We start from the raw sequence: 12819 nt of genomic DNA on the forward strand, positions 1-12819 counted from the left end.
TGATCAGTTAGAGATCATTTAAAGGCAACTTGTAATGACCATTATGTGTCCACCAAATATTCTTTCCTATTGTCCTCCCATAAATTATGTGGAACTTAATGCCATGCCATGAGATTTTGTTTTCTGTTCTCTATAACTTCACAATCTTAATAAATTGCTTAGAAACTCCCCTTTCCTTAATGTCTAATATACCTCTTCAAATAAAGTGGCTTTCTATAAATGTTAGCATTTCCGTTAAACAACCTCTTGACTTTAGAGTTCACAGTAATGTTTCTTTACCCTAAACATTACATTGAACTTCTGAGAGACTCTTCCAAGTAAGCTGCTACCTATTTCATAACCCACTTTTCTTTACTCACACTTGCAGTCATCTCCAGCACTGAAAATTGCTTTAAGAGAAAGAACTAAAGTCACTTCAGACCCAATCCTAATCTACTTAGCAATCTAAGCTTTAAGAAAATTAGCCAGTTGGTATGGCTCAGCTGGTTGAGCATCATGCCACAGAAGGTCGCTGGTTCTATTCCTGGTAAGGGCACATGACTGGGTTGCAAACTCAATCCCCAGTAGGGGGTGTGCAGGAGGCAGCCGAGGTGTTTCTAACTATCCCTCTCCCTTTCTCTTTGATATCTTTATAATTCTGACCACTATTACTCAAATATATTCCAACAAGACAATACAGGATTACAAAATATACTGGAAGCAAACTGACAAGTAAAGAAGCAAGCAAATAAACAATAACAAAAACCAAAATTATCATCTGAATTATAATTCCAATTATTTAAACCCCTAAGTCTTACTGCTTCATCATCTTTGTTTTGTTTTTCATCTTGCTCTCTATCAGAGTCTCTGTCACTACCATCCTCTTTTTCACTCTGGGAGTCTCTATTTTCTTCTTCTTCAGAATCACTGCCTTTGTCAGAAATTTCTTCTTCATCTTCCTTTACTGCAGCTTCCTAAAAGGAAAAAGCAAACACAAAAATCCTGAGTGTCTCAATGTCACTTATTTAAATTAGCTCAAATCACAATTTCACTACTTATAAAATTTTAGAGAATTATAAACATTCTTATTTATAAGTATGTGGGAGTCAGACTGAAAGGCTTTAACATTTGGCTTATCTATTGTTAGACATTTTATTCATTCTTCATACTTAGTAAAATAAAAATATTTTATTCCTATTTGCAAAGCATACCACCACAATGGCTAAGATGGCTCATACTTCAAAAACATATATTATGCAATATATCTATTTGAAGAGGGGAAATAGGAAGTTTATAGAAAAATACTGTTTTAGTAGTTCAATATTATCTTCTATAACTGATAAAGTATCATGTGGTAAGAAAAGCTAATGTCCCAAACAAAATACTTACTAGTCTATTTCAAGAAGCAAAAGAAAGAACAGCAAAATTAAATGCAAAAAAGTAGAAATAAAACAGATTAGAAATCAATTAAAGAGGAAGCAGATATACAGAAGGGGAACCCAAACAAAACCAAGTTAGTTCTTTGAAAATATTAATAAAATTGATAGGTGGGAAGAGGGGGTGTGCTTAGAAGGGGGCAACAGGAAACTACGGGGGATATATGTAATACTTTCAATAATAAAAAATTTTTTTTAAAAAGAAAAGACTTACAAAAAAATTTTTCCTTGGATAATTCGTAACATGAATAAGTCAAATACAGATAAACAAGAGTTGGCAATATATCACAGTGATAATTTTTTATTTTTCAAAAAGAAAGGAAAGTTCTCTTAAAAATAATAGTAAATAAATAAAATTGATAGGTATTATTAGGCAAGACTGACCAGAGGGAAAAAAAGATAAAGAATACAAATTACCAATATTAGGAACAAGAGACATAACTACAGATCAAAAAGACATTAAAAATAAAGGATATTATTAGCTTTATGTCAATAAAGTTGATAACTCAAGAAGAAATGGACAAATTCCTTGAAAAAACAATATTTTTCCATAAAAACAGATTTAGGAATCCTAAACAAATATTATCAAATCCAGATAAATATTTTAAAAAGATACTATGTTTTGACAAATGAGATTTGTTCCAGTAATGCAATGATGGCTTAAATTTTTTTAATACATCAATATAATTCACCATATTAACAGGAAGGAGAAAAATCATAAAATTGCCTCATTAGATGGAGTTTAAAAAGCATTGAATAAAGTTCAGTATCTGTTTATAAAAATTCTCAGCATGGGAAGAGAGGGGAACACTCTCTTACACTGATAAAGAATTATCCACAAAAACCCAAGAGCTCACATCACACTTAATAGTGAAATAATGTTTGCTTCCTCCCCGAGATTGTGAGACATGGACGACCAGCCATCTTCACATCTAATGAACATCACACCGAAAGTGCTAGCCAGAATATTAAGAGAAAAAGGAAGAGCATACAGATTTAAAAAGAAAAAAGAAGCTAAACTATTTTTATTTCCAGGTGGCATAATTGTGTACATAGAAAATCTTTTTAAAAACATCTACAAATGGTGAGAATTGTCGTCAATTCATCAAGACTCCTTAATATAAGGTCAATATTTAGAAAGCAACTATATTTCTATACATCAACAATTAAACATTGCAGAATAACTTTTTTAATGTTATGTGAAGCAATAGAACTAGAAAGCCTCAGATGCATCGGAGTAAATCTAATGAAAAATGTGCTATATCTCTGACACTGGCAGTTACTAAAAAACTGCTGAGAAAAATTAAGGAAGATCCAAATTAATAAAGTTAAACTTAATAAAGTCTGATTATGAATAAAAAGACTCAATATTGTTAACAAGTGAATTCTCCACATATTAAATCATAGGTTCAACGCAGTCTAAATCCCAGCAGCTTTGTGTGTGTGTGTGTGTGTGTGTGTGTGTGTGAAAATTGTTTCAGCTTAAAATGCAAAGGATCTAATAGTCAAAAACATTTTGAAGAAGTGAAGAGTTTGAGGACTTACAATACCATATTTCAAGACTTAACATAAAGCCACCATAATTAATTAATTGATAGTGTGGCATTGGCACAAGAATAGACAAATAACTAATGAAATTATTTGAGAGTCCATAAATAGATCTGCACATAACTGTTACAACCCTTTGTTCTACAACAAATCACCATTGCAATTCAGACAAGAAAGGATGATCTTTTTAACAGATGGTGCTAGAATAACTGGTCCATAATCCCTATCTCACTCTACTCACAAAAAATTAAGATGTATCACAGTGCTAAATATAACAAGTAAAATAATAATACTTTTAAAAGAGAACAAAGATGTTTCCATATTCTTTAGATAGGCAGAAATGTCTTAAATAGGACACAGAAGAACTAACCCTAAAAGACTGATGAAAATAGACTTCATTAGTTCTTAAGCTACCATGAAGAGTAAAAAATGACTAATATCTATAGAAAGGAATTCTATAAATCCATAAGAAGACAAACAACCCACTAGAAAAAGGATATCCAAAATGACCAGTAAGCATATGAACAGGTGTTCATTATCATTAATCAAATAAATACAAATAAAAACCGCACACAGGGATACTACAACAGATCTACCACAGGTGGTTAAATTTTTTAAAAAGACTGGTAAAGCCAAATACTGATGAGGATGTGAAAGAACTGGACTCATGATTTGCTGGCAGTAGCATAAAATGGTACAGCTTTGGAAGACAGGTTCTTTCAACGAGTTAAAACACACACCAATTTTATGGTCCAATAATTCCACCACTAGGTACATATCTAAGAAAAATGAATGTCCACAAAATGAAATGTATAAGAATAAGCATACCACCTTTATTCATAATAAGCAAATACAGAAACAATCCATATGTCTACCAACTACAGAAGAGATAAATTGTAGTATATCCATGCAATGGAATAACACACAGATACATACATGAACGAACTACTGCTACACACAATACAAATGAGTATCACAAATATGATGTTAAATCAAAGCAACCAAACATAAGTCCACTTACATGAAGTTTAAGTATAGGCAAAACTGATCTATAGTAATAGAATAGGGGAGAGAGTACAGAGGTGGGGGGAAGGGTCATTGATTGAAAATGGGCACAGGGAGCTTTCTAGGATAGTCGTTAAGGTTTTATATCTTGATGTGGGTACCAGGAATACATACATATGTAAAATTTCAGGAGTTGCACATATAAGATTTGAACATTTTAGTGTATATTATACCTCAATAATTATATAATAACAATAATAAACTTACATTTCCAATGACTCCATTCGCTTGCTTTTGTTTCTGTTGCTTTGATTGTGATAAGGGAGGAATAGGTATAGGTTTTTTTTTTACAGTTTTCTTTTTTTTTGATTTAGTGGTTTTCTTGGGTCCTTTACTCTTCTGTTGCCATCCTCCTTTTGTCTTGTTCTTGTTAGGATCGCCTTGCTGTAAATCACATACACACTCAGAAATTATAGCAATAGCTTCATTTGGGAGTCATGATAATTTTTAAATGGGAATGGCTAAAGTTTTTGTAAACTGAATGATTCTTCCACAGAAATGTAAATCAGTCAGAAAACTAAATAAAACCATTTCTATCAACAGGATAAAAAAACCTCAAGTTTTTACCACATCTTCTGCTGGCTGTTCCTCTGCAGCACAGATGGACTGCTCCTTTTCAAATACTTCCTAGAGGTAGAGAGAAGAAAAATATAATATGTCAACCTGCATTCATCTTTCAGATAAGCAAAACAATCTTTCAAAATATATTACCAGTAAGTTTTTAAACTGGTGACACTGGAGCAGAGGGGAGAACAGGAAAATTAGCAATCACTAAATAATACTTCAGATATTACCTTCTGAAATATCTCACACATCAGACTCGAATATTTTTTTTAAAGTACACTGTACTGAAATTTATAAATGCAATGACTTAAGATATGTAAACTCATTATAAACTCAAAAATATTTTAGTTTAAATTTTCATTTTTATTCTAATAGTAATCAGACATGACTATTTTAATGTTATGAAAATTTTAATATATTACATTATTTTCCAACATGAAAACTTTATGAGACTACTAGTGATATTAGTTTATTCTTTATTGTCAGTGATACTGCTCATTGGGTCCATAACCAAGAAAATCCACATACCCTAAAGACATCCATCCACCATACAATCCATTTAAAATCAGTACATTTAACATTTAAATTCCAGTAAGAATCTACATGAGATGACAAGTGATGTGGGTTGTATTTAATAAAGTCCTTGAAATTATTAAAGCTAACAATTAAAAACAATGACAATTGTTAGGCTCAAACTGTTTGCCTTATTTAGGGGTCTGCTTTTTAAACAAAGTTTATTGGAACACAATCAATGCCCATTTGTGAGTTCAGTAGTTGCTACAGAGACTACATAGGCTAGATCGCCAAAAATATTTACCAACGGGACCTTTATAGAAAGATTTGCCAACTTCTTATCTAATTCTATCACCTCTGGTTAATTTCATTTCTTCACTTACTACTGGGTTCTAATAATTACTCTGAGGTACAGTTCACACAAAAACTGAACAATAAATACTTGAGACTCCTTCCAAGGCAGACTTGTTTTTTCTTCTACCAATTATTCCAGGTTATCAACAACCCAAGGCCAATATTTTGTTTATTCTCAAGCTTGGAATTCCAAAGTATGTAGATAGTATAAATTTGGATTCTAAAACCAATCCTGACCACTGGCTTAGTTTCCTGTTCTCCCAGAAGGCACCTCTTATCGAGAATATATAACACAAATACTTCCTTACCACTTGCTACTATAAAATCCACATATTTTGATTTGATATATCCTACTACAAAAGATGATTCTCCTACCGGAGGTTTTAAACAGAGTTTAAATGCAGCAAATGTTTTCTACAGATGCTCATAGACCCCAGAGCAAAACAGGCTAAAATCTACTACTAGTTGAATAAACTGAGTTGAAATACTATAGTCTATTAAAAACAAATTACAACTAAAGTTATAACTTGGGTAGTAACATAAATGTAATAGAAAATGAGAAAAACAAGATGCAGGAAACATAATATGATCAGATTTAATAAAAAAGAATGAGAAAAAATACCAGTGTATTTTTTGAAATACGCACGCTCGCACTGTAAAAGTCCAAATAGTAAATACAAATACAACCAATAAAGAAGCATATGAAAGGATAGGCACAAGACTGAATTCTGGTCACTGGAGACGAACAAGGGGTTTCCTGAGAAAAGTGAGTGAGAGAAGGGATCTGTGATAAAATGTCACTTAAGCCCTGGCCAGTGTTTCTCAAAGGTTAGAACATCAGCCTGCACACCAAGGGGTAGCAGGTTAAATTCCCAGGCAAAGGCATGTACCTGGGTTGCAGGTTTAATCTCTGGCCCCGATCAGGGTGCCTGTAGGAGGCAACCAATAGATGTGTCTCTCTCACATTGTTGTTTCTCTCTCTCTCTCTCTCTCTCTCTCTCTCTCTCTCTCTTTCTCTCTCTCTCTCTCTCAAAATCAATGGGAAAAATATCCTCGGGTGAGGATTATAAAAAGTACTTTAACTTTATGGATACTCATGCATTAGGATACCTAAAGGGGTGAGCTTCAAACCCGATACTATCAGATGGGTAGCATTTTAGGTAATATTCACTTCTTCCTATACTTTTTGCAGTGCCTGAACTTTTTCTCAGACAGCATGACTTTTTCACATGTAAAATCGAGTATTTTCATTATAATTTTTAAAAATTTTTATTTAAAAAAATTTAAAGGGAATAAATTCTCTAAAGCAGCAGTCACCAACTGGTGGTCCGTGGACTACTGGTGGTCTGTGAGTTCCAAAAGATTGGCGACTGCTGGTTTAAGAAAACCTTTGGAGCAGCGGTCGCCAACCAGTAGTTGGCGGACCAGTAGTGGTCCAAAAGGTTGGCGACCACTGCTCTAAAGAATGGGCTGAAAAAGAATAGGTGACTAAATTCTCAACAATAATCAATAGTAAACTCTGTATAGCACTGAAAAATTCAAGAATTATACCCATATTACCGTTATTATGTTTTATAAGGAATTAAACCATCACATGAATAATTAATTTATTTTCCAAAGTTTTCTTGTGTGAAAACTAATATGAAAAACCAAGAGTTAATTTAATATTTCAAAATAGCTAACATAATTTGCAAAGTTAGATTTTGCTACTCAATAGATTTGATTTGAGAATATATAACTTAAAGAGAGAAATTAAATGGAAAAACATTAACACATAACTTTTTTTTCTTTTTATTATATTTATTAGGGTGATATAACATAACTTAAAGCATAAAAATACAAATAGATTACTTACTGCCATTGTTTGTCTTGTCAATTTAACCAACACTGTAACTAGGGATCCTACTGTGATGTTGTTGCTGTCTTCATCATCCAATACTGTAAGATGAAAGGAAAAATTTGAGTAAAAAATGAAAATTAAGCTTTATGTCAATATAAACAACAGAACTTAAATACCTACCCAAATGAAGTTGATACTTTAGTATTTCAAATGTGTTATATTTTAAACTTACTCAAAAAGAAATTTGACTGTCTACTTTGTATAAGGCTCCCCAATAGATGCCTTCAACAATGTGCTCATTTAAATCCTTGAACTAGCTCTATGATGGATTATTGTTACTTCTACTTTAAAGAAACTGAGGTTCAGAAATAAAGTAAAATGCTTAAGGTCACATAATGCCTAAACTGGTACTGCTACATTTCAAAGCCAGGTTTTTAAAAACAAAGTATAACGAGAGGACTATCATACCATAGCTTTCTCTCACAGTAATATTAAAAATAGTTATGTTACTCTATTGAATTGTGCAAACCTTGTAGTCACAAGATTTTACCAGTATGATCAGTGCCTGCCTATCAGGATAAATTAAAACTAGTATTATAAACCACATAAAAAGGATTAATTTTTAAGGGAAGAACTTCAAGATATTTAAAAATACATTTTGCAATTAATTTCTTTTATTTTTTTATTTCAGAGAAGAAGGGAGAGGAAGGGAGGGAGGGACGGATAGAAACATCAATGATGAGAGAGAAACATCCATCAGCTCCCTCCTGCCCAACCCATACTAGGGATCGAGCCCACAACCCGGCATGTACCCTAACTGGAATCACAGCATAATGTTTTGCAGTGAGAGAGAATAATCGTACCTTACACATCTAATAAAGAGTCTCTCCCATTGGCCCATGAACAGAGAGCCACGGGTTTGATTCCTGGTTGAGGGCATGTACCTCAGCTGCAGGCTCGATCCCCAGCCTGGGTTAGGGTGGATGTGGGAGGCAACCAATCAATGTGTCTCTGTCACATCAATGTTTCTCTCTCTCCCATTCCTCCCTCCCTTTCACTCTCTCTAAAAATCAATGGAAAAATATCCTTGAGTGAAGATGAAAAAAAAATATCTCTCCAACATTCATTTTTTTTAAAGCAGCATGTACTTTTTATAACACTTGATTATTATCAAAGAGTATCTCTTCAGTCTCAAACTAGATTAATAGCTTCTGATTAAATTATTATGGTCCTGAATGAAGCTTTATATTTTTAATGTTTGAAAACTCATGGGCCCACAAGGAAATCTTAACACCCCCTCCCAATCAAAGCAGCACCAGTCTTCACTATATGTATCCTATACGCCAGCCAAATTGAAACCAAATTGCAATTTTGCTTCCTTTCTCAAACACCCAATCTTTGAGAGCCTTCTACCTCAATTCCAATTAGAATGTAAACTCAGTAAGGCAGAGGCTTTGTATTACCACTGCTTCCCCAGCACCCAGTAGTAGTGTTATTCAATATTTGTTGAGAGAATAAATATACTAAGTCTGTGCCATTCACTTAATACTTACCCCATGATTCCTTATATTAGCCCATGATTCCTTATTTTAATCCTATGTTTATGACGTATTTCCCCCAATCCTATATAATAAAAGCATAGTATGCAAACTATCCCCTTGACCAGGAGTTTGTCCCAGGACTGGCCAAGGGAAGGGAGGGAGGGGGTACCTGGCTGGCAGCCAGCAGCCGCTAGAGATTCTACCAATGCACCAATTTTGTGCACTTAGACTAAAAGCCCTTTAAAGGCAGAAACCATTCCTAATGCATGTTTGTATTCTTGGCCCCAAAAGAATGTTACCACAACAGTAGCTTATTAAATGTCAAAGCTCAGAACAATGCCATAATGAAGGAATGGAGCAGATAATCTCTAATTCGGTAATTCCACTATATTATTCAGCTATTGAAATGGGAACAAACAGGGCAATTAGGTAGGTGAAATAAACAATCTCTATTTTTTTCACTCCAAGCAAACACAGAGTTTAAGTCAGGAAAAACACGTGCAATGTGGCACAGAATATGGTAATTTTCAAGGCTTCATGAACATAAATAAGTTGGGGTTTTTAAATTAATTTTTGAACTAAGCAGCTATGTTTTTCACACTAATGGATACATTTTAAGTTTCTTTCATTACATCTGGAACTCTTTCATTTCCATTACAAGGATAAAACCAGGACTCTATTAGTGTTCTCAAAACTATTAAGTGTACATCATTTTCCATCATAGTAAATCTGACAGGTAAAAAGGAAATTAGACTCGCTTAGTCTAATTACAAGTTACATTATTAAATGAAGTATTTGCAGAATCCTGAGTCAAGCAAACAAGAGCCATTCTAACAAAAGGAAAGCAATATTCCACAAAGAAACCTCCCACTTACCCTGTGATTTTATATCCATAGTTATATGTGGAAAACTCCCAAGGACAGCCATAACCTCCTCATATTTTTCATCTTCTAGGAAGTGCAATAGATAGTGACGATCTGTTTCTTTTAAACTCACCAAATCCTGAATAGTCTTAATTTTGTACTGAATTTAAAAAAAAAGAAAATCCTAAAGTCATAAAACTTTTCATAAAAGAAAACTATTAGCATGTTAACTAAAACACAATCCAAGAACTTGTAGAAAAATGTTAAGATTATATATACTTCAAAGCAGCAAATAACAGCTTTATAGCATTTCATGGCCTTTTGCTCCAAGGAAATTTAAATTTAGGAGTTATTTATTACAGAGTTAATACAGGGTTATATTTTTTAATTAGAAAAAATAAAGTTATAGGGGAAAATTAGTATTCATATAGAATCTTGACCCACAAGAACTACTGTCATTTCATGTGCTGTTTTTTTTACCTTTATTCAATTTTAATGCTAAGAATATGACTTCATCTCCAAGCACAGCTGTATCCTATGGAATATTCTCATTTTTTGTTATTGCCTAAATATAGTTATCTGTTATTATAGCAATATCTATCTTATCTAAATGAATACATAGGAGAGTGTTCTTTAATTTTCAAGTATTTGGTGTTAGTTACTAATTTTTATTTTCACAGACATGGATTAGATCACGAGGTATGTGAAATGCCTGCTTTTGGATTCTGAAATCTTCAATTGAAACCTAAAATGTGATCGAGTTTATAAGCATAATAACACAATTACTTGAAAGGAGAACTCTAATGCAAATTTCTAATATATATTAGTTTTACCTTACTATACTATCAATCTAATATCCATCTTCTGCCTACTATGTCTAATGCAAAGTAATGTTTAAAATGTACAAAATTAAGATTTTGTTCAGTATTTTCTTGTGTTTCCTCAAGTTTTTCATTTATCTTAAGATTCATTATCATGTCTTTACTATAAACCATGTTTTCTAAATAAGAATTATCTTGCTCAGCTAGTGTGTCTCAATGATTTAGCATTGACTTATGAACCAGGAGTTCATGGTCAGGGCACATGCCCAGGTTTCGGGCTCAATCCCCAGTAGGGGGTGTGCAGTAGGCAGCCAATCAATGCCTCTCTCTCATCACTGATGTTTCTATCTCTCTCTCTCCCTATTTCTTACTCTCTGAAATCAATAAAGAAATATATTTAAAATACATACATATGTACATGTTTTTAAAGCATTATCTTCATTTGATCTACTTATTTTTTAATATTTACTCTGTTCATACTAAACTAATAAACCACTGTCAACATTTAACCCACAAATAAAATTATTGGGAAGTATACAGTGCACTTTTACTTAGTGCATTTATTTTTAGTAATGTAATATAAAGAACAATGTGTTAACTGCTAAAAATGCACCATCCCTTACTAAAATCACTTACAGTAGTAAGATATTAAACAGCTGGGGGAATAAGAACACATTTAACACCTTAATCAATAAAGAATTTTTTTTAAAAAGATATTAAACAGCTACCTAACAGAACCACTTGAGGGAGTTTTAGAATGTTTAAGATATTTTAAATCTAAGAAATTCATAGTAACAATTTCTAGAAAACTTTCATTCATGTTATCTTTAAGTGATATGACGAACTGCTTAAAACTGGTGTTTTAAAGTACCAAAGAATTACCTTTTTATGATTAGAAACCCTTCTAAGATTGTCCTCTTCAATGTGAGGGAGCTGCAGAAGGGGAGACTTAAACTGCTGAAGGCCTTGCACAGCCATCTGAGAAAGCTTCATGCAGTTTTCTAGGGATGCCAAAGTTGGAGCACGAAACTCCCTTTCTTAGAAAGAATAGGAGGAAAAGAAAAGACAGAGCTGGACTTTTTACATGTTCAGGAGTATACAATTTATGACAAACACAAGATTCTCATGACTATCTCTAACCCCTCAAATTTTAGAATCAGTATTGATTTTCCTTTAAAAGTTATTGGATAAAATACTACACACACACACACACACACACACAAGTCAAATGCATATTATCTAGCAACAACCATTGATTTAATAGAAAAATCCAAATAAAGCAAATTAATCAGTATCAAAAACATACTAACACCATGCCAATAACTGACATCCATAATAACAAATAATAACCACTACTTCCTTTTTTAAGGCTTCTCTCTCTCTCCCTTCCCATTTCTGACCACAAACTCCCTCATTCTTTTTCCCTTCATGCAAAAAAAGCAGTACATATCAGATAAATCATCATTACATCACTTAAAGAATTATTTTAAACTCATTGTTAAAATACCGAATAACCTAACTTTAACAAAATCAGAAGGATATTTTAAAACTTTGCAAACAATAAATAACAATAAAACATAAAAAAATTTCAAATTAAAACAAAGTTGTGATAAACACTTTACATAGTGGAAAATATAAGGGAAAAAAATAAGAAAAACCTAAATAAATGTGGGAAAGTTAATTTAATTTATAGACAGAATTACGGTAAGTACCCATAAAATCTTAAAACTATGAAGAGTAATCTGCATATGCTTGCAAGAAAAAGTACGGCATAATTAATTATATCTCCTCCTCACCTTCACGGCTCCGGGCCATTATTATTAGTTGGCAGATTACATTAACCATTTCTTGAAGTAGAGCAGGGCATTTTTTCAGCATAAATTGTTGATCTGCAAAACAATAAAAAACCTGAAAAATCATTCTATCTTTATAATTAAAACATCTTTATCACCTATAGTCCAAGACTAATACAAATTTAAGGTATTCTACGAATATTTCCCATAACTTCAGAATTTTACAGGTTGAACCCAATAGTACCTACTCAATATATTATCACCATCAGTCAGAAAACCCTAACTCAGATTAGAGGTTTCAAAGGCCAAATTTTAATATTATGGTATTAGTCTTTATCAATCAACTCCCTACCCAGTTAATCTTTAGCTTAATCTTACTATATTTAAGAACTTTAAGAATTTTGTTCTTGTGCATTAAAGTTTCTAGATATATGTAGTATTATGGATAAATCCAAAGGCTAAGATTGAGAATAAATGCAGAGAGAAAGAGGAGGAATGAGGG

General features: G+C 32.7%; 1 protein-coding gene across 2 annotated transcripts in view; it reads right to left on the reverse strand.

The window, feature by feature from the left end:
• The window catches only part of SEC63 (SEC63 homolog, protein translocation regulator), a 55124-nt gene that overhangs the window by 11844 nt on the left and 30461 nt on the right, over positions 1-12819 (reverse strand). For both annotated transcript variants that reach the window (XM_084890535.1, XM_084890536.1), the window contains 7 exons: positions 12321-12413; positions 11407-11561; positions 9716-9863; positions 7315-7397; positions 4596-4655; positions 4236-4412; positions 798-953 (listed from right to left, as the gene is read on the reverse strand). In XM_084890535.1, coding sequence (XP_084746661.1) covers positions 798-953; positions 4236-4412; positions 4596-4655; positions 7315-7397; positions 9716-9863; positions 11407-11561; positions 12321-12413 — 872 coding nt within the window. The remainder of the gene's footprint in view (positions 1-797; positions 954-4235; positions 4413-4595; positions 4656-7314; positions 7398-9715; positions 9864-11406; positions 11562-12320; positions 12414-12819) is intronic.

This window comes from Pipistrellus hanaki, assembly GCF_964339955.1.
Source record: "Pipistrellus hanaki genome assembly, chromosome: 7".
In the NCBI taxonomy this organism is placed as follows: Eukaryota; Metazoa; Chordata; class Mammalia; order Chiroptera; family Vespertilionidae; genus Pipistrellus; species Pipistrellus hanaki.